At 39.0% G+C, this 23317-nt stretch overlaps 1 protein-coding gene across 2 annotated transcripts; it reads right to left on the reverse strand.

Annotated features, from left to right (window-relative positions):
* Positions 1 to 2323: 2323 nt before the first annotated feature.
* On the reverse strand, positions 2324 to 16354 carry UBXN2B (UBX domain protein 2B). 2 transcript variants are annotated; one of them, XM_065832840.2, is made up of 11 exons: positions 16206 to 16354; positions 14136 to 14236; positions 11605 to 11676; positions 9880 to 10039; positions 9281 to 9358; positions 7886 to 7995; positions 7297 to 7434; positions 6205 to 6366; position 5501; positions 4100 to 4126; positions 2324 to 4004 (listed from the first exon to the last, which is right to left on the reverse strand). In XM_065832840.2, exons 1-11 carry the CDS (start codon positions 16329 to 16331, stop codon positions 3906 to 3908), a joined length of 1074 nt encoding a protein of 357 aa, XP_065688912.1. In that variant the 5' UTR covers positions 16332 to 16354; the 3' UTR covers positions 2324 to 3905. The 2 variants fall into 2 exon arrangements, with proteins under 2 accessions (XP_065688912.1, XP_065688911.1); XM_065832839.2 differs by lacking the exons at positions 4100 to 4126; position 5501 and having other exon boundaries at positions 2324 to 3976.
* Positions 16355 to 23317: the final 6963 nt, after the last annotated feature.

Raw genomic sequence — 23317 nt, forward strand, 5'->3', positions numbered from 1 at the left:
GCTCATTAGTACTTAAATGGTCTAAGATCCCACCGAATTAATTGGGACTGGAGTACATTTATAAATGTAAAATAGTAGCTCTTCCAGAATAATTCCCTAAAGGTGGTGGACTTTTTTGTTCTGTTTTTTGTTCGTTTGGGTTTTTTTGTTTTGTTTGGTTTTGTTTGTTCCACAGTTAAGAATGTGTCGCTCAGTTTACCTTAATTCACTTTGGAATAACACATCTATCTTGCATGCACCAGAAAAAGAACACAAATATGTAGTTTATAAATCACACGTTTAACTCAAAAGCAGACAGCTCTCAGCAAACAGAAAATAACTCAATACCGTCCCCAATTCTCAGTTTTAGAAGACAAATTTTTTGAACTTAGTTTCTTTCCTTTAAGATTCAGATGTGCTGCCAGACAGCTCTTCGATTGTGGACAGAACAAGACCATTAGTAAAGGAGAAGAGTTGCAAGTAAGAAGGGTAAGAAGGTGATTTCTGGTCTGTAATCGGAGTTCTGTTAATCATCTCTTTGAAGTACAGCAGACTTCTTTTTTAAATGTCTGTAATGAAAATATTGAAGATGCACAGTGAGGTACATAATGTTTCCAACCTTTAAATACGAATTACACAGCAGAATTTACTGATTGCAACTATGACAGGACAAAGGCAAAGTAAATTGCTTTCCAAAAATGAAGCCATCTTATTTTACCTTGTTGTCTGAGTAGCAATAGTTGACATTTGGCTGGATTAAGGATGCAACTGATCCACTTGCTACAATTCACTAAATGTTCATCATAGTTGCTGCCTACTGTTGTCATTGCACTTACCTATAAAGTGCCAGTCCTACTTCTAATCTCTTCAAGAACCCATTCCAAATACATGGAAACACCACAAGCTTACTGCTTTTGGGGTACCATGAATTCAGTATTTATTATTCCAGAGTATTCATGCTCACCCTCTCATCTGCCCATAGAACAGCACATGCCTGCGCTGAGGCCTGTCAGGCTTAACCAGCACAAGCAAGGGAAAGTGCATCTCTCTCTGGCCTCCCTGCACAGATTAATAGTGATCATGGGAGCTTCAGGTTAGTGCAAGCAACTGAGCAGGGAGCTAGTAATAGCACCTCCGAGCATGTGCATGCTCTTCCTTGGTTCATTTAATATTGGACAGATTTTCACCAAAGAGTGAGCACAGCACGAGATAACTGTTAATACATGCTAATTGTACAAGTGTGTCCAGTAGGCTGATTAAAGCAGAATGATTACAAACATCTCAATGTGCTGCTGAAAAAAACAGAAATATCCAAAACCTACCCAGCCTGTGTTTATCCAGAATCAATTACTACAAAGATGGGAATAGTGTCCAAACAAAACAAAACCACAAACAAACAAAAAACAGCAACAACAACAAAGAGAGAAAAGCACAAGTATTCAGGTCCAGAGAGATTTTCTTGAGAGAAAACATTCAGTTCTGGATTATTTGGCTCTTGAGTGATAAAAGATTTCTGAGCAAGACAAGCGGAGGCAAAGTCTGAACCTTTCATTAGCTGCCTACAAGAGCAAGTGGCAGGATTATTACCTGTATTTCACGGAAGCTAAGAGGAATTCCCAAGAAGCTCAGCAGCCTTGCTGTGAGGGAAAGAACATCATCTTCTACCAAGTTCCTTCTTGCCAAGTTCCTTCTCCTTAGTTTGTCTCCTTCTCCCTTGTCACCAGTCTTAACTGCATATCCACATAAGTCTATACTCAAAGAACCGTTTTGTGCCAAAAATGCTAAGATGTTAGCTACACAAGTGAGAATTTAGCGTTAATAAAAGGTAGGACATAAAATTACGAGACAGAAGATTCTACAGGTTTTAATGTACTGAGAAGCAGTGAAATATATAAACACAAGCATTGATATATTTTCTTAGTGCTTGACAAAATAATGTCAACTAGTGGGACCCCCAGTCAACTCTCAGCTGCTCCTGAACACTGAAAGTTACCAGCTATTTGAAACAAAGAGATTGTGATAATGTGCCGTTGTGGGTTTTGGCATAATGAGAGGAAAACCCCCTCAATTTAGTTAACCACGGTCCTTCATACATCAGTGTTTAATTAATGATAGACTTCAGAAGTAATAAGCAATGTAACTTTATCTATATTCTGCACTGAAATATTCCCAAACCACAGATTGCCCAAGATAGATCTCACAATACTGACTGTGGTCTTGCATTTGTGTAGAGAAGTATTAGTATATTGAATGTATGCATAGCAAGTGCCCATTTCTTTCTGGCACGCAACACAATCACCACTTTATCACAACATAAACTGGGAAGAAACCAAGAAGCGTTGGCTATGGTCTCTGTCACTTAAAACTTTAATTACTTAGCACGTGAAATTAGTTATGATTAAAATCATGCAGATATTCAGTGTACAAAACAAAATACTTTACATACAATTGCACGTTTAAAATTTACTCAGTCAAATATCTACTTTGAGGTAAAAATGTGAGATTAATCAAATATACTGAGCAATTATAAGCTTGGAATAAATAAATAAGTATTGATATTTTAAGAATAAAATAATCAGTGAAACCAGCACTTTAACACATAAATTGGTACAAGAGATACAGTCCATTTACCCTTCTTCAGAGCATGATCCATTCATCTGATATAAATCCACAAATACTATAAAACTGCATTCTTCTAAACAACAGCAGCCAGTTAGCCCACAACGTAAGAATCCTGCCTGCATACTGCAGTGTAGGGCCAAGTTATTTGAAAAAATATATAATTTCAAAGATTGAGAGGTTTAATTATACAGCTTCCAAAGAAGTATAGTGAGAGCTGCACAACCACATCCCCACTGAATATTACAAAATGCCTCTGGCCAAAATTTCAAATACAAAGACCTGAAATTAAGGTCAAAAATACCTGATCAAATAACACGTCTACTTTTGTGCATGCAAGTGACAGCAGAGTGTTTGTGCACCTTGGTGTTTTTTTGTTTGGGGTTATATAAGTAACTGTTCATGTGAAGAATCATGTAGCTGTGCAAAGTTCAACTGCATATTCAGGTTCAAAGTGACCACAGGTCCACTCTTATGAAATCTAAATCACAGCATTTCTCCAGATAACAATGGTCTCTCTCATTTATTTAACTTCGAGAAGAAAACAAAATCATACTTATTTTCACCACAAGTAGAACTAGAATACAAATGAGAACAAACTACTGTAGTCTGCAACAGCTGAGGTTTGCATCTCCTGAACTGATTCACTCATATAATCTATGATACAGGGAAAATGACATAAAAACTAGAATATAAATGTTATACTGCACCGTGAAACACTATAAACAGAATATACAAAAATTATATTAGGGCATTAATTATTCATCAACATATTAAACAGAACACCTTAATATTATTAATACAGCTTGGAAGGTAAACATAACCTACAGGCTGTTTTCAAATGGCTGTTTGTCAATGCAGCATTAAAACATTTCCATAGTGCAAATCTTACCAACTGTATGAAAGATACTGTCCCATTCAGAAAAACACTTCTCCCCTGTTCTTCCCACACCCCCCAAATAATGAAAAGTCATAAAGTCATATCTCATTTCACATTTAGTACAAGATATGGTTTAATTTTAACATTGAAAAAAAGTTCAACAATGTAGAAAAATTAAAATGTTAGATATGCTATAGCTGGAAGACACAAAACCCAAAAATCTGATCTGTGGAAGAGAAGGAATAAAAGGACACTAATTTCTGCCTTTTTGTCATCTGTTGGAAACAGATTGTATGACAGTACAGCACGCTCCCTATGTTGTACCAACTGTAGGATTACTTTAATTGCTGAAGAATCACAGTGTTAAGTATATCTGCTTCTTGTAGTGTCAAGTTTTCATCTGTTAGTTCTTTATTTGGAAAGGTAGTCACGAGAACAAAATCAGTTGTTGCAAATTCTGGACGGGACTGGATAATGAAATCTCGAATATCCTTAATCCTGTGGAAAGGATATGGACATGAAAATTGTATGATTTCATTTTGACACAAATCTCTGAAAATTCTGATGATAAGAGAACACTAAACCTTTTAACAGACTAAACATTTGATATGTCCTATTGATTTTTAAATTTCCATTTGATCCAGGTGACTAATGGTTGTATTCTAGAATTTTTTTCTTGCATAAAAAAACCTGAAAAATTAAAATTAATTTTGCTTATTTTCTCAACAGAAATAAAATTTGTAATGTAGGCGTATATTGAAAACTGATACTTATAACAGACAGTCAAGCAATGTGACAGTGACAGTGAGGAGAAAGCAGAGGGGAATTATTAATGCACTTCAATGGCAAGAGGTTTCCCCTGCTTTCAGTTGGCACCAAACTTCTGAACAACAGTTCATAAAACACTCACATCAACAGTATCACAACAATAATTTAGTTTTATAAGACACAGAAGAAAAATTAATAAGATTCTAGAGATAAAAACCCAAAATTTGAGGCTTCTCTCCTAAGACAGTAAGCTGATCTATTAAAGAACTATTGTAACCAGTAAGCAGGCAGGTTTACTGTAGCCAAATGAGCAGGGACTTAACTTTCTATCAGTCTTCAAGGCTTATGACACAAGCAATGCACTTTAGTAGCTGATTTTGATCATACATATGGCAAAGATAACTAAAAAGATTCACATCGAAGAGAAAGTTAATAATGATTAAAATCAGCTTCTGTCAACACACCCTTGATTACAGATGTTACTGGGAAGCTTACCACTTCTGCCCTTTCATGCGTCATGGCTACAGAGGGTCCCAATAAGCCCAACTGTTATCTAAGTCACTTCTCCAGCAGGTGCTGTGGAGAAAGGATCTGGGCCTGTACTATCAGTGTACATTATCAGGTCTGATAAAATATGAAAAAAAATAATGCTGTATTGGCATCTATTGGCATCTCTGCTAAAATTGCCTCATTGTGGTCTGTGTATGTTGTCAGGCGAAGAAAGCTGCAGGCTGGCTCTACCCTTAGTCTAAGCCAGAAGGAAAAAAAAGGAAACAGGTGAACTCTCCATATAATAATATTAACATGGAATTGGGTCCATACAAACACCACCTCTGAGGCAGGATTCAAGCTCAGTTTCAGCTGTATTCTAATACAACGGTGCAGATTTCAGATCAGGACTGGCTTGAACCCTGTGAAGTATGGGTGAAACTACTGCCCAAATCTCTGCCCTCTGCTCAAAGTTCTTTCGCCCATGCAGTGCAAAGAACTGCTTTGCAGAACCTTGCACTAACACAACCTCTTAGGCAAATAAATGGGGTGAGCCAACATAATTGGTGGCATTGTCCCAAACATGTCAATAAAACTGATGGCAAGGTCTAATCAGCAAGCTACTAACAGATCTGAAAAACCCACCAGGTTCACACGCTGAAAATTCCTAGGAGATGACCATCCAAAACAAAACAAAGTTTGGTTCTCAGTATTATGTCCAGCCCATATACCAGAATTGCAGATGAGTATGTTATATCCATATACCCTTCTGCATATGGGCACCAGTCTACACTTATAACCCATGTCATGTTTAGTTACAGTCTCAAGTATAATGAGGTAGAAAGCTGGAGCTCTTGATGATGGGCCACAGGATTTCTCTGCTAGTAGTGAGAGCTGTATTCCAATTGACACTATCCTACACACATCGCAGTAAAAGGCCTTCACAGTGCCATTCAAGCCAGCCACTTGCTCCTCCCAAGAAGGGCCCAGAGTTGGGATGACTACACAGTGAGGCTGTCCAGATTTCAGCAGCCCTGAGAACAGTTATGGCTGGTACCGTGTCCTTACAGGACCTAACTGGTCATAAAAGTTTGTGATTTTGCAGTTATCAAACATCTTGTGTTTCCAAGTACAGAGTTTTGCTTTCACAGTCAATTTTTCAGTGCATCTATATTACAAAAATTCACAGAATTCACAGAATGGTTGGGGTTGGAAGGGACCTCTGGAGATCATCTAGTCTAACCCACCTGCTAAAGCAGGTTCACCAGACCGGATCGCACAGCAATGTGGTCCAGCTGGGTTTTGAACATCCCCAGAGAAGATGACTCCACAAATGACACAGAGCTTTAGAATTTCAGTAGAGCTGTACTTATAGCCTTTTCCGACGTCCTGCTGATATTAATTTAATTACAAAACACAAACTTATGGAAATAGTTATGGTTATCTGCATTGATGCAGGATCAATTTACCTGTGTGTTTGATTAAATCTTTGTATTAATCGGCTTCCATCTGCTAATCTTATTTGAATTTTAGTTGCTGGCATGGAATCATCAATCAGAACAGGTGCATTAAGAATGGATTTCTCCTCCTCCTCTGGGGAAGAAGGTGTGCTGACTATTTCAGGTGTAAGGCTAAAGGATGGGAAAAAACAAACAAAACAAACTAGTTACTAATTAAGTCAAACCAGAACTGAATGTTTCAGTTGTCTTTTTAATTGAATGACTACCATCTATAGCTAGTACAAATGTTAAGCTTTTCTAAATAATTAAATTTCATTTTTTTTACTACATATATGAACTTTATACTGTAATTGGAGGAAGTGGGGGCTCCAACTGTTGGTTAATAGTTGAGCTGCTCCTCTCCCACAATCCAGGCTTTGCACTATTATTTCATGTAGAGAATCATGTACAATTCCTCTGGTTGTTCACTTTTATAAACCCAGCCCCTACTATAGATTTTTAAAGCATCATTTGAAGTTTTAATCAAAACCTAGTAAAAGTTGTGAGATTTAGATACAACTTATTGCTCATTTATTTTGGATCAAATTAAAAAAAAAACAGTTTATAAAATTATTTCTCTTTCTTAAAGCTAACAGACTTGCCTGGTATAACTTATAATGAATGACTGCTTACAATGTTACGTTTCAGGACGGCATTTCTGCTGCTTCATTCCAGAAAAAAACTATAAAAGAGTTGCTCCCATACAAAAATATTTTCCATCTGCATTAAGTTAGGCATCAGCCATATTACTGTTATAGCGTCTCCTGTTCCCTTTGTGATGATTCCAGCAATAAAAGACTAGCATCTAGCACATCTATGAGCAGTTCCAACAGAGGAAATAAGATAAGCAGTTCCAACAGAGGAATAAGATGTAACTTTTTTTAAGATTACATATAAACTTTCATGAGTACTGGTGAATTTGACATCGGGGCCGACTTGTGGCACGGAATAATTTTATATTGCTTTTGTCATCTGATTAGCTTCTCCAACAGTTTCCTAATTGACTAAATCCAGCTCTTGAAATAGCATACAGCCACAAAACAGAAAACCTGGTGTTTTTACCTTCCAAGTTTTTGCCCTTCGCCACTGAAAGCTTTGAATCGCAGTCTAGGCTTCACATACTCCTGTTCTTGGTGGTCCTCCATATCCAAATTAACCTGTCCACCATGAACAAGTCGCTGCAGTTCCACAGGAATTTCCCTTAATTACACAAGTAAAAGTTTCCCAATTACATTTTGAACTGCAATACAAGTTTACACAAAAACCTTGTACAGTACAATGTGAACAGATACTATTAGTATGTTTAAAGTCATAGACGTCTGATTGTTTTAGTAACTGATTTCATCCTAAAGGAAGAAAAAAACAATGAGTGAGCTAACAGTCAAAACCTAGAAAGTACTGACAGTCATAACCTAGAATGCACTGAAAAAAATATGTGGAACTAAAAGCCATCTGTAACAAAGCACCAGAAGGAATCAGTGTGTTCAAAATTTTAAATGCCCCATACATCTGATGACAAATACAGGATATATTTTATGAGTGCAGGCAGAGAAGAAGCCTGGAGCTTTTAATAATTATAAACATGTGGAAAAAGCATTTTTCTACATTTCACTTGAAAGACATATGTCAAAAAGTTGTCAGGTTAACTCACCCTCTTTTAACAGACTCAAGAAACTGAGCATTTGTTGGGTCTGAATAGGATCTCAACTCGCCATCATCTAAACTGAAGCCATTCCTCCAGAGTTTCAGCAAAATTTGAATCTATGAAGCAAGGACAAAAGAAGAATACAGCATGGCACTGTAGTGACCATTGTTAGAATACATTAAAGAAAGCAAATAATAGTTACAGACTACTATCTACTTCAAGACCACTTTTATACCTTGGGGGAAAAAAACCCTCTTAATCTGCTATCCATGTCATAAGAAATGATATAGTGACTGTGTAGCAATCTTCACAGCGTTCCAACTACTTTCAACACCAGTAAATGTTTCTTGTTGATAAATTAAGAAATAAATCCACAAAATTACCGATTACTGCTGATACACTGTTACAGCGAAAACTATTCTCTCCTCAAATTATTGCACGCTGAGCAGCAACAAAGTTGGTACCAGCTTCATTCAGCTCAAATGCTGAGAATCCTGGAAAGCAGCCTCCTTCATTCCCTTTTTATTTTGCTGTGTGCCTGTGCACCCAGCCAGGGCCTTTCACCTCCAGAGCCTGCACTCTCTCCCCTGCAACTGCCTTGCAGTCCAGCACAACCAGGCTTCCCTAGCCAGTCAAACTGACCTACCTGGAAAACTGTCCCACCCACCAGTTATGGTTACCCCACTGCAACAGGCTTCTGTCTCAGCACAGCTGGATGTTACTTAGAGGGCAGAAAGATTACTGAAGAAGATAGAAAGATTACTGCAGAGCGTAAAATGTAACAGCTCCAGGTGTGACATGATAGCACCCCCCAGCCTCAACCATATCCTTTGGCCTTACTCATTTCTGGCTTTTGTTTCTAAATAAGCTGAACATTTGCTCTAGCTATTCACACAAGTGGCAAAGGGTAGAGAACTTTGTGTTTCCCTGCTCCCTCTCTCTCCCTGCTTTTTAAGTGAGAGGAAAGAAAGGCCAGGCAATATTCAAAAGCCCTCTAACCTGCTGTTTCACCATTCCTAGAAGACATCCGTGCCCTCCAGTTTGAGATTGGCTACTTTCTAAGCCACAGCAAGAAACAATCCCTAACCTAAGAGGATTAAAATGTTAGCACAACTAAGAGAATGCAGAACAACAGCTGGAGGAAAGTAATTGAAAGGAACGTATGCTAACAATTTCAAAGTAATTTACATCAGAAAATTCCACAATGGAGGTCTTAGGGGTATCCAAAGAACATCTGTCTTCTGTGGACACTGACAATTTCCACTAACCACAGATCTAATACTAAGATATTAGTTTTTCCTCATAGATATAGTTACAGTAATCCAGCATTTCAAGCTGTAAACATGATTACGCAGACATCTGTTGGAGATTCTGTTTCCTGATATTCAGAATTTTACTTACATCTTGATTTTCTCCGTATATGTATTCAGAGTGCTTTTGTGATGAGTCACCCAATCTATATCCGCCACCAGAAAATGACTGGAAAAAATAGATAGCAAAGCTTATTGAAATAAATATCTGAAACAGTTTATTAAAATTCATACATAGGTGCAAACAAAAGAATCACCAAGCTTGCTTCTGTGCTAAAAAGCAAATAAACTGTTCCAACCTGCATACTTTCTAAGTGGAAAATTGTACCTAGTAACCATAATAAGGCTAAGCAGGTTTTAATCCATACACTTTTTCAAATATTAGTAATTCAACAGATAAGAGATTTTGATTTGGGTACAACTGCAGTTCATTTTTTTTTAATCCATTTTAATTAAAAAGAAAGCAAATAATTCCAGTTCAGGTTGACTTCTACTAATGATTTCCCCTGAAACTGTGTAGTTCCTCCCTGCTTTATTTCCTAGAGCAAGCTATTTGAGCACAGATAATGCACAACTGTGTTGATCAAATCCTCTGCTATTTGCAAACCACAAAAAGGCGTATTTGCTCTCATGTGATGAGTTTCAGACAGACTAATGTAAACAGAGATCAAAATATCTTCTAACTTTTACCTTAGCTTTACTGAAATCACCAGATGCTCTTGAGGCTTCATCTAACGGGACAGCCCCATGTTCTTTTGCTTCCTTGAAGAGTTCAGCAACAATTTTACTTGGACTATTAGAAGCCCCAGAAATCTGTAATCCTCTATATTCCGAGTCACCTGAATAAAATCTTTAGAACAGTAACGTTCATAAGCAACAATGTTTTAAATAACAAGCAGAATTTTCCTCTTCCCATCAAAAGAAAAAAGAAAAAAATTAACAAAGACCCAAGTTTGGCATAAACCCTTTTTATTCTGATGATAGAAAGGTTCTGCCTGGTTCTGACCTTCCCAGCAATCCAAACAGTACTACTCCAAAGACATTTCACAAACAAAAACTACCAAGGTGCCTTCTAGAACAGACCCCAGAGGTTTGGGGCCAAGGTCATGTGTCTGAACGAACACAGTCCCGATGTAGTCGTGGCTTTACACACCTCATCTAATGTGGATGCCCCCTGCTCCCAGAAAAACCAGTTACCCCAGGGGTGTCCTGTACATGGGACTGTGGCCGGGCTGGTCAGAATACAGGGTCAAATCTAACACTGCCTTGGCAGAACACGCATAAAACTCTCATTGGAAAACCTGAACAGTGCTACAATTTGATCTTTTAATTTAAAGATCTAGTATATTTCAATTCCTGCCAATACCAGAGATTTTTAATAAGTTTATTTGATCTTTCGTGGCATTGTAAAATCTGCAGAAACTGCTGTGAAAGCTAATTTGTGGGGTTTTTTTTCTTCAACATAGGCCCATTTCTAGCTCTTAAAGATAAAAGGTTAAACTACAAATAATTATATTTAACACTGTATCTGCTTAACTATGAAGATCAAGATCTTCCTTGAGAATTATCTTGCGAAAGGTGCTATAAATCTCTAAATACCAATGGAATAGATGCTGTAAGAAATCTATATATAAACACAAAACCTGGACAACTTGAGAGTGTTTTTTCTTTGTTTACAAGAAGCATTAATAATTAATAAATTAAGGGCTTTCTACTTTCCTTAACCTTAACCACTTGGGGCAAGGTAAATCAATTAATCCATGTGAAACTGTCTCTAAGGCCAATGTCACCAAAATGCTGTTGACTCCACTATATTTTACAACTACCCAAAAGCAGCAGCAGTTATGAAGGTGCCGGACAAGTACAATCAGACTGGTTTTATTATACAATAACCTAACTGGCAATCCCTTAGTACCATCTCTCCTTTGTACATAGATCTGCATCTATTATCTCAATCACCATTTATATACAAAATCTTTAGTTATTAGATTTAAAAGAACTATAGTGGTAAGATGAACAAGAATTCTCATCAGAGCTTGTATTCAATAAAGAAAGGAAGTACTCAAATATTTGAGTAATGCATATACAGAACAATTCAGAATATTTGAGAAAAAGCAAAAAAGCTTTTGAGCCCAAGTGTAAGTTGCAGCCTATACATCCATACAGTCAAGTGTTGAGGCATATACAGGTCCTACATGACTGCAGTCAGATTCTGCTAAATATAATTTTACTCCATCAGTGTACAACTAACACTCTAAAATGTCACATAGCATCTCTGTAGTTACTAGTTCTTTGCAGGACAGACTTAGCTCACACACATTTTGAAAAACGGGGGAACAAAGTGTGAATGTCACAAAAAAGAATACAATTACCTTCACAATTGTTAAATTTTTTGTTTATTTGTTTTAAAAATACCTTTGGTTTTCCTTGTCATCGCTCATGCTTCTCTCTGGTTTTCTCAGCCTTCTAATAGTATCAATTTTAAGACTGCCAAGAGAATAAAAGAAAACATTTGAGGATGACTGGTACACACGCTTCACTAAGTACTTAATATCTAACTTCTGAAACTACTTAGTTTTCAAGAACTAAGGATAACACATTGATGGGGGTTTTTTTTGTATTCTCACCATACTTTTTTGGCCCAAATAACTAGCCATGGGTGCTTCTCAGTGAATAAGCAGGAAAAGGCACATATGTGGCAGAGGCATTTTGCAGTAACAGTTGGACTAGCTGATCATGGTAGGTCCCCTTCAACTGAACTATTCTGTTCTAGCATGGGTTATGTAGAATTCTGCTTTACACCACTGGTGGTCCCACAGATACCACAGGTAATATGCAAGTGCAACAGCTGTTCAAGAACACAGCTTACCAGAATTAATTATACTTCAAATTCTTTCCACATTTTAGCTGTTTTTATCAAGTGGTAAGTTGTCTAGTGAAGTAAACATTGGCTTTCTTTGATGTCCTGGAGTTCCTGTCTGTGCAAATCCTAAAAACTAAAAACTAGTAGTTCTCACTTCTATTTTACACAATTGTAAAAATATGTTGAATGGCGACATTGCAAAGACTTACAAGAGACAATAAAAATACAGAATGAGGTTCTGTTTTATGATAGGGACAGATCAATAAGTTACCACAGGACAAGCTAAGGTTGTTAGCTTATAAAATACCAGAAAAAGCTGTACAGATACATACTCTCATCCTGTAATAACTGATTATAAAATTCATTAACGCAAGATGTATATGAGGTATCTGACTATCATGAGATAAAAACATACATACGATCTGCCACATGAGAGAAGGCAGCTGACTAGTTCAGACTTATGCATTTTTCTGATTTCTACACCTGTGAAATCAAAAAGTAGCAGAGCAGGCCATTGTTTTTTTCAAGTATCAGTGCTGATAAAACAATGTAATTCTATATCCCCGTGAAGAGCTGCCTCTTATTACTTCGAAAAAATGTATTGTTATGTACTTAGGTCAGGTGCACTAGAAACACTTTAACCTCTTTTATTTTCTTCCCTTGTTGCATTGTAGGTTTTGTGGGACTTGTATTTTTATGCCAATAGTCTTAAGTTTCTTAAAGGAGCTTACACAACATGACAACATATATAATATGGTGTTTGATCCAAGCAGGGCCTACAGACATTCTTCTATAGCTGCAATTGTGGAAGGCAAGCCAAGTAGATGACTTCAAGAGCAGCACTATGTTTCCTTGCAATTAATATACTGCTCATCAGAGAGCAAACTGAAGTCTACTGAAAGAAAAATCTCATTTTGGATGCCAGGCAAATAGCAGCCATCTCTTCTCAGACTGCAGTGTAACTGCCAAACAGCAAGTGTTTGCCAACAGCTATCACATGGAAATATATGAGATACTCTATTGCAGCTTTTCCTTCAGGTGGAGTGGGAAGTTGTAACTTCATTATATGTATCAGTAAAGGGAGCTGTTTGCATGATTTGTTTATAAACTGTGTTCTACATAGTTGATTGGTCAACTTAGGTGGTTTAACCAAAACAAACTAACAAAAAGAAACAACAAAAAAGTTATTATTTCCCAAGTGTCACATACTGTGCTAAAATCCCTCTTCCTTAAGATGTGCATTTGTAGATGCCTTTGAAGGATGACTCTGATGACTAAGATCTTTTCTGCTCCTTAACCTCCTTTAAAACAGAGATTCATATTGGCAACAGCGATTGAAAGACAACCCAAATATAAGACTTGCTATGGCATCACTGATGGTAATGATATAAAGACTTCTTTAAAAGAATTTAAATAAAAATTAATTAAAAACTGGCAGGTTTCCCTAAAAAAAAATTAAAACCACATTGAACCTTCAAATGCTATGTGAACTACAAACACTGCAGGCCAGTAAAAGTCGCATTTATACACAGATACATGTCTTTCCTTCTACCTGCCAAACCCAGACAAATTCACTAAGAAGCCCTTCTTATTTCCCTCACCCCACAGAAGTCTGCTAATGTACCTACGAATAAATTTTCAAATTAATATTTGTCTCATCAGGTACTGACGTAAGTACAAGACTTCAGGCAGCTCACTTGCCAAGGTTCACAGAAACTACTGATTTGCTGAATTTTGAGGGAGCAATGAACTCCAATACTGTTCTGAAGCAGCAAATTTCCAAAATCTACCTGTGTGCACAGAGAGCAACACTGCATTTCACTTATAACACCTTAACTTTATCTGAAGTTGGTTTACAGTGTTTTGGAATACCACATAGCACAAAGGCTCCTAAATAAATACAACTTAAAAAGCATTCTGAGAAGATACAGACTATGCACTATTATAGGGATTCACAATTCTGGATTATGAACTGCTGCAGGTCACTTTTTGTACAAAGAGGAGATCAAGTAAGTATGACAAAGTTTTGCAAGCTAATACAGTAACTATTCAACACATTTCTGAAGTACAAAGCACATCTCACCTCTGTGGTACTTTTGTGTTACTAATCTTTGCAGTTGTTGGTTTGTCAGGACACTGTGACTGCCTTTTAGCTTCATCTTCGTATAACTCTGCCAAGGCCAACTGTAGGAAACAGAACTCTTTTTAGAAGTCTGTAACTCTAGAACTACATATGGAACAGAAATAAGACAAAAACTAATGCACAATGCATGCATCCCCAGCAAATCAGACACATGAGAAACCCCAACTACTTCTCTAAACTCAACTTGCAGAAAGGAAGCTTTATAAAAAAACCCACACGATGCTTAATGCCATTGTGACTTCGAATTTGTACTCTGCTGTCGTTTGGTTCACGTTGCTTCACTAGTTACGTTCAGCCTGTATTAGATTCAGAATCACAAAACTATACACACATGTATTTATTGAGTATCATGTCATCAATGATAAAAAATTGAAATAAATTTGCTAGGTAACCCTCTGATAAGACTGGGAAGCACATAATAAATGTAATCCAAATAAGCTTGTACTGGAATTAAGAACTAATTCTGCCTTGCTGGTTTGAATGCAAGACATCATTGTAAATACCTAAAAAAAAAAATCCCAAAGGTTCCCTAAATGCTGTCATATCACTGGCAAGTTCATTTTTAGGAAGTTGTATGAGACATCTCTAACATGTCATTTTTAGCAATCTTACTTTTGTCTTGCATAATACTCTTCGTTTGCCAAATCATCCTTAATTTTATCTTCAAACCATTTTGTTCACACTACGCAAGTCACATTAACATTTTATCATACACACCAGAATAGGTACTAGGCTACAATTTCATTGCAGTTTTGTGTTCAAGGTATACACATTACAATTAAATGAAACATCTGTCCTTCAACACACACTGCTACAAACACAGGATATTAATCCCATATTTTTGTGAGGCATTTTCAGCAGCAGAAAAATATGAGCTGAGGTATTATTCCCATTACGAAAAATAAACTGAGCAACAACACAGATCAAGAAAACCACTGAAGACCTCCATATTACCTGAGGATACAAGTAAGTACCCTTTAGATATGTATTACTTATGGGATAAGTCATAGACACAAGTCCAAAAATAGGCACTAAAAGGAATAGGCAAAGATCTACCCTGTGTCATCCCTAATCCCAAAACTGAGCCATGCTGAGGGAGTGTAAATGGGCACGATCAGGCTTCTGTACTTTCTTCAAGCCACATCTCTTACGGTGTCATGACAAATCAAGTCCTCAGCTGGATGGATGGATGGGTAGCTACTCTGACTCAGGAGGGCATTTCTTCATATTTTAACATTTTATCAATAATCTTCTACCCCAAATGCCTGTCTGGTTCAGTTGACTAATTAAAGGCATTATGACCCAAAATGTATTAACACAGACTTTATTAGCGCCACATTTTGTAGTAAAGTTAATCTCAGGAAGAACCTATGGAAATTGCAAATAGTAACCAAGAAAAAAAAGAAAACAATATCCACATGCAGTTTCAGTTAAAGTTTCACCTGTTTTCCAACCAAGCTGTTGGTAAAATATTTTGAATCTTCATACGGTTTCAAAGTCACATGCAAAAAAAGGAATACTGTTAAAAGCATCTGCAATTACATCCTTAGGTACCAATCCTGAGTTACACTTGTGCTCACACTATCTCGATACTTCCCCCAGATAAACCCGGGAAAAGATCCTGTCCTTAGCTTTACACCACGTTTGTGGAGACTTTGTCAAGGGGGTGGAAGGACGCTCCTCCCAAATAATTAATCAGGAAACACAATGGCACCAAAACAACTTCAAATACAGTTAAAACCCAGCTACTGAAGCGCCGGGAAAGCCCGTCCAGGTCCCTGCCGAGCTGAGCACCACATAGGCTGGCCGACCACCGCTTCCCAACGTGCCCACTGCTGTTCAGAGGCGTCCCTCCCTTCCCAGCCTTAAGAGAGGAAAAAAAACGAAAGAAAAGACGGTAACAGCCGCTGTTCGAGGGCCCAGCGCTGCCCGGCTGTGGCGGGGCAGCCCCGACTGACAGCTCCGCCCCGCCCCGCCGAGGGAGCGGGACGCCCATCTCCACCCCCTCACCTGCAAGTCCCGGGCGCTGGGCGGGCGGCCGCTGCTGCTCCGGGGCTGCCGATCCCTCCGGCCGCCGCCGGCCGCCGCGGACACGTCCCCTTCCTGCTGCGCGGGAGCTGCGCCGCCGTCCGCCATCTTCCGAGGGCGGTGGCGGCGGCGGAGGGGGGGACAGGGTGGGGCGGGGCGGGGCCAGCGCCGCCAAGGCACTTCCGCCGCCAGCGGGGCTGCCATGGCAACAGGATGGGGCCGGGCCGGCCTAGTCCCGCCCACGGGGCCGTTTCCATGGGGACGGCGGGACCTGTTACCGCCCGGCTGTGTCGGGTCTTAGAATCATAGAATCACAGAATGTTAGGGATTGGAAGGGACCTCGAAAGATCGTCTAGTCCAATCCCCTCTCTGGAGCAGGAACACCTATATGAGGTTACACACGAAGGCGTCCAGGCGGGTTTTGAGTGTCTCCAGAGAAGGAGATTCCACAACCTCCCTGGACAGCCTGTTCCAGTGTTCTGTCACCCCCACTGTGAAGTTTCTTCTCAAATTTAAATGGAACCTCCTATGTTCCAGTTTTTACCCACTGCCCCTTGTTTTATCACTCGTTGCCACCGAGAAGAGCCTGGTTCCATCCTCGTGGCACTCACCCTTTATATATCTGTAAACATTAAAAAGGTCACCCCTCAGTCTCCTTCAAGCTAAAGAGCCCCAGCTCCCTCAGCCTTTCCTCATAAGGGAAATGCTTCACTCCCTTAATCATCTTTGTTGCCCTGTGCTAGACTCTATGCAGCAGTTCCTTGTCCTTCAACTGAGGGGCCCAAAACTGGACACAATATTCCAGATGTGGTCTCACCAGGGCAGAGTAGAGGGGAAGGAGGACCTCTCTCGACCTACTAACCACCCCCCTTCTAATACACCCCAGGATGCCGTTGGCCCTCTTGGCCACAAGGGCACAGTGCTGGCTCATGGTCATCCTGCTGTCCACTAGGACCCCCAGGTCCCTTTCCCCTACGCTGCTCTCCAACAGGTCATTCCCCAACTTATACTGGAACCTGGGGTTGTTCCTACCTAGATGCAAGACCCTCCACTTGCCCTTGTTATATTTCATTATGTTTTTCCCCACCCAACTCTCCAGTCTGTCCAGGTCTCGCTGGATGGCAGCACAGCCTTCTGGCATGTCAGTCTTACAGGGTGTGTATCCGTCTGTGTGTGTCTGTCTGTCTGTCTGTGTGCCCTCAGCCCGCCTTGCCCAGGAGGGATATCGTGTGTCCGTGTCACCTAGGCCAGCGTGGGCCCAGCCGTGTCCCTCCCAGCGGGAGGGACAAGAGGGTGGGTTTGCTTGCAGCCTGCTCTCAGCAGCCGTCCATGGAAGAAGGCTCCTGCGTGCTGACAGGCCTTGGTGGAGACCGACAGCCCTCACACAGTGGTGTCAGCCCAATGGCCAGAGTGTGCTTGTGGCACACAGAGAGATTCTAAGGGGCGACCTCATTAATGTTTATAAATATGGAAAGAGTGAGTGTCTCAAAGATGGAGCAGGGCTCTTTGCAGTGACAACCAACGATAGGACAAGGGGCAATGGATACAAACTGGAACACAGGAAGTTCCACTTAAATATGAAAAGAAACTTTTTCTCAGTGAGGGTGACAGAACACTGGAACAGGCTGCTCAGGAAGGCTGTGGAGTCTCCTACTCTGGAGACATTCAAAACCCGCCTGGACACCTTCCTGTGTAGCCTCACCTAGGTGTTCCTGCTCCAGCAGTGGGATTGGACTAGATGATCTTTCGAGGTCTCTTCCAATCCCTAACATTCTGTGGTTCTGTGATTCTCAGTGTGCTTTTACATGCAAGACTGTCTGCAGAACTACAAAGTACCATTGATGACGGCTGAAACCAAACTGTGTTGTTCGCTTAAAGTGCTTAAGCAAATTCAGAGGAGAAAGGGATATCAGCCTGACAAATGCTGGCTCTGAGCACTTGTGGTGGTGGCTTGTGGTTGCCAGAATAACAGGCTGGTTTAAAAAAGTGTGAGATTTTGTTTTCTTTCTGACTCTTACAAATGAAGAATTTGAAACATTTTCCAAATGTGGAAGTTGAGTTTGTCACTTTAATCTTATGGCTGAAATACTCTGAAACTTTGAGAAAAACCCTCGCTCTCTTGTTGTAATTTTGTAGTCATGTACCAAACTTGACCACGTTGCATGTCAGAAACTAAAGCTAGGGTCTTAAATGTAAAAACTTAAAGATCGCAGCTGCCTGTGATGTGATGGGTTGACCCTGCCAACCCAGTTGCTCACTCACTCCCTGCCAGTGGGATGGGGGAGAGAATGAAAAAAAAAAAAGGCAAAATCTGAAAACTCACGGGTCAAGAAAAAAGTAGTTTAATAGGTGGAGCAAAGCTGCTCGTGCAAACAAAGCAAAATAAGGACTTTATTCACTCCTTCCCATTGTCAGGTGAATGTTTAGCTGCTTCATGGAAAGCACAGCTTCATCACACATAACAGTTACATAGGGAAACAGACACCATAACACTGAGCATCCCACCTTCCTCCTCCTTCCCCTGAGCTTTTACTGCTGAGCATCACATTGTATGATAAGGGATATCCCTTGGTCGGTTGGGGTCAGCTGTCACAGCTGTGTCCCCTGCCAGCTTCTGGCTCACCCCCAGCCTACTTGCTGCTATGGCAGAGTGGGAAAATGTAGAAGTGGATGCTATGCAAGAGCTGCTCAGCAACAGCCAAAGCACTGGTGTGTTATCAACACTGGTTTAGTCACAAATTCAAAATACAGCATTTATGGGCTGCCATGAAGAAAATTGATTCCATTGTAGCCAGACCCAGTACAATGAACTACTGAAATTTTATGTGCTAATCTGCCGTGAAATAAAAAAATGAGTGCTATAGGTAAGACCTGGAATGACCCTAAATACAACTAACAAAGAGCGACTAATTTTTAAAAGTGGATGTTTTCAGTTTCTAAAGAATAAACCTAAGACAAAGAAAGATGGCAATGAAAGAAGTCTTTAAATACTCAGCAGACATTAGTATTTACCCTTTGGTTTATAGGGCAAGACTTTGTGACAACCAGGCTGACTGCAAACATGTTCTTTGATATAAAACAAGGGGTTTTATATATAACAGGAAAGAAGTATTTCTAATAGTACAAATAGGAATCAATAGTTCAGTTTCCATTTCAATATTTGGTGAAGATGTGGATCCACAGTATCTGTACACAAATAAATCACTGCCCTGAGTGAGACCCATTGAGTTGACTGGCACTTGAAAAGCTTTGTAATCCAAACTGGTGAAAATACAAGTGTTTACAGTTTGCAATCAGGATTTGCTTTGGAATTGTGGACTGGCAGTTAAAATCACTAACTGTCCAGAACTCATGCATAATGCTCGATTACCCACAACTGAGCTTTCTAAGCCAGACTAGTAAACCATGCACTTATATCTGTGCCTTCAGAGTCAGCCAAACCCTTGGTGATCGTGTGGACAGAATGATCTGTTACCACCCATGAACAACAGGGAGAAAGCTGTGGGTGGGAACCCAGATCCATCTGAAGGGTCAATGCTACCTGCTCTACACTGATAGCAATATTGTTCTTATGGAGAATGTGAATATGATTGGGTTTTTCTGCAGAGTTTTTTGGGGGTGTTTAACAAAGAAGAATGGTACCTCTGAGGATGTATTTTATATATCTATATCTATACTATAAAATATATAATATCTTTCACACAGGTCCCATATTCTGAACTATATGAGCTGCTTATGTATGCTTGTAAAGAACTCCTACACTCTGCTTTATTTAGGAAAAGAAATCAACTGAATAGAAATGAGATTCCCCTTCATTTGGCTCCTGTACTTGAAGCCTTCATATGCTGAATATGTCAAGAATAAAAATGTAGTTACATGTGGTTTCACTGAGCCTTCCTTTGACTGATGTGTGTTGCACAGCTGTTGTCCAAGTGGTGATACAGACTGAATTAGCAGAGATGTCTAAACTGTAATCACTTTAAAAGCCAAATAACTTTATTATTAAATCAGTTTTTTATAATTAGGTGTCCCATATTTTGACAGGCGTATCTTCCCTAAATATTGGCGTTATTCCTGTCTGTCTTTCTCTGTGATTGCCTCCTCTTTGACTAAGGCTGCCAACAATGTTTCAAATCACCTGAATGCAGATTAGCACATGATTTTTTTCTCAGTGAAATTTATGTAGTCACAGGCATCTGGAAATTTAAATCTGTTTATCCCAAGCAGCCATTTTCATTTGCATAACATCATTATTGTAACCAATGGTTTCTCACACAGCTACAGATTTAAAACAGTTAATTACTATCTGGCAGCTCTAGTTCCTTAATTGAAGTTGATTCTGTATTTTATGTCTGAAATACTCTTCAATTATCCTAGGTATTTTCCTCCTAGAGATTAATACTAGAAGCTTTTACAGTCTTCTAGTTAGGAGTAACTCAGGTGACAGACAACAAGTCTTTTCAAAATTTTGCTGCATTTGGTGCTGTCCAGAAGCAAAAATATAACTAAAATGCAACAAAAACCAATTATTAAAACTCAACCCACCCACCAACCCAAAACTCAGATGTAACTTAAGAGAGAAGGCAAGAAGAATAAAGTTAGAGCAAAGGTAAAATTCATAGTAACTTTCTTAGAAAGGCATTTAAAATAAAAACATTGCAGAGGCTTCAAAAACAGTGATCAGGATAGGGATGGGCAATAAAATGTCTATTTTTAGGTTTATAAACATTAAGGAACAACCAGTGTAATGCGCTTGGAGGCTGAGACAAGGACCTGACACCTGACTTGTGTAAATGCTCATCGGAACGAGACTGAAATAAGATAGGTAATGTAGTGCCAGTCTTTGAACTTCAAGAACTGGTGAGGCCAGATTAAATTTATGTTCTAAACAAAACCAGCACAAAATAATTTAGATACAAAACAATTACAGATTGGCACACTGGGATTACCCCAAACCTCAGGAACATATGTGCGATCTTTTTATTTACTAGGTAACTTATAAATTTGGAAGGTAATTTTCTATAACTTGAATAACAGGAATGCAAGTATCTTCAAGAACAAGTAAGAAGTCTATCTTTAAATCGACAAAAGTATTTTTTTTAAGTGTATATATTTATGTAGAGGTAGAAAGACCAAAGGGTTTAGTTAGTTTACTTAGTACATTCTTTAACATGGTTTAGGTGGCAGCATGTGATCTGCGTGCAGATCTGGATTTTCTGTTCAATGTGCTACCTTTTTCTTGGAAAAGATGGAGAATAACTGTTTGGATTGTGCTTACTTGTCAAACATCCATTTCTGTTCTGCGAGGAAAAGCCTCCTGTATTCAGTTCTCTGAACAAAGAGTATTCAGAAAGGTCTGTCAAGAACATTCCTGGATAAAAAGGGCTCAAAGGAAGGCATCTTCTGGCAGAACCAGGACAGTTGTTAATACTTTGATGTGGTTTTCCCAAAACTTGAACTTGGCTGCTGTATATAGCTGAGTTTTTACTACGCTGAGGCTAAGCCTTACATAGAAAATACATTTTTCTTTCCATTTAGCTTTACTCCAGCTATGGCCTGCCCAAACAGCGAGAGATCCTGCCTGTCCTAGGCCTGGCCAGGACTGCATTCCCAGGACTGGGAGGGGAAGCTAGAGGAAGATATTGCCATGATGTGCACTTTGTCATAACTCTGAGAAGGCACAATATCATTGCTGAAACTCTGAGAAGTGTCCAATGTAGAAATCTGGTAACTGCGGCAGCTGGAAGAGATGTTTCAGAGCTCACGATAGCTTCAGAATTGAGGCTTTTGCTGAAATCTCAGGTTATCAGTAGCTCTTGAGAACATTCCACCTTTTTGATATCATATTGTTGCTAGATTGCTTTGGACATCTGCTGTGCCTCTCCAGCCTTTAGACTTTGAATGCCTCATTTATAGTTGACTTAGCTTCACACAGCATTTCTGTGATCAATTTTCAGGCTGAAAATATAGTGGCTTTTTAATTTTCTTTCAATTTTATGGGTTTTGTATTTTTTCTGTTTGTTTGGTTTTATCTTGTTTATTTTTATCTTGGTTGGTTGGTTGGTTGGTTGGTTGTTTTATTGTTTTTTTTTGAGGGGGAGGGTTGTTACTCTACTAACAAAACAAAACCCATCCTAGAGTTTGGAGAACAAAGATACGCAACATAAAATCTTTTAAAGGCAATTCTGAAATCATGGTGAAGTATAATATCTTCTTGATTAGAAAACTTGTATCTTTCTTATTCAAACACCAGATTAGTGAGTGCTGGTATAACACTTTTATTTAAATCCACTTGCTTGTTTTCTGCCTAAAAATACATAGTCTTGTAAAATCAGTTTTGTGAGATGTGGTCAGCAGCCAGTTCCCTGGTTGAATTGCTTCTCTAGGAGCTGCAGTTGCATGGGGTGCAAAAAGGAAGCGTGCAATAGGGAGGAGGACCCCTGTGCTTTGCGGTTGTGGAGTGAACTGTGTTAGAGGGAAATTTCCCATAGAAAATAAAATAGTGAAAAGAAAAGGTTTGGGGTGAACACAATGGTTTGTCATGTCCCGTGATCACAATGTACCAGCTGTTTGGCAACTGATAACATTGTGTGATAAATCAAAGGAAAATTCTTAGAGGCTGAGAGATTCACATTTGTATTTAAAAAGAAAAAAATAGCCACGAAAACAAACAGAACATAGTGCATTTAAAATATATCAGTATTATTAATTTCTAAAGCTTTATACTTCTCAAACTCAATATGTTAAAATACTCTAATAGACATTTTGTTGTTTTTCAGGTCTAATGTTCTGTCATTTTTATCGTCACTTCAACCTGGAATTTCTTTGGCTTAACTCTGCAATTTGCATTGCATTTTTTTACAAACATTATCTTCCAATAACTACAAAACATCAATGGTATCTTAATTTTCCCACTGTTATTTGGTTGTTTCCAAATGTTTCATTACTGACCATTTATATTTATGTAGGATATTGTATAATGCATAATTAAGTTAGGGGATCTACAAGTGACAGGTGTTTGGCTTTTATTTGATAAGAATTGCACATGCGCAAACTTTTCTAACAAAACAGAAAGAGTAGAATAAAATGAAAGA

The sequence above is a fragment of the Patagioenas fasciata genome, chromosome 2 (assembly GCF_037038585.1).
Source record: "Patagioenas fasciata isolate bPatFas1 chromosome 2, bPatFas1.hap1, whole genome shotgun sequence".
NCBI classification, from domain to species: domain Eukaryota; kingdom Metazoa; phylum Chordata; class Aves; order Columbiformes; family Columbidae; genus Patagioenas; species Patagioenas fasciata.

Coding starts and splice junctions, on each gene's coding strand:
- UBXN2B (XM_065832839.2), bottom strand. CDS start 16,331: ATGGCGGACGGCGGCGCAGCTCCCGCGCAGCAGGAAGGGGACGTGTCC. Junction 14,237..16,205: donor CCAGCGCCCGGGACTTGCAG/GTGAGGGGGTGG, acceptor TGTTTCCTACAG/TTGGCCTTGGCAGAGTTATA. Junction 7,996..9,280: donor TATACGGAGAAAATCAAGAT/GTAAGTAAAATT, acceptor CTTGCTTCATAG/ATTCAAATTTTGCTGAAACT.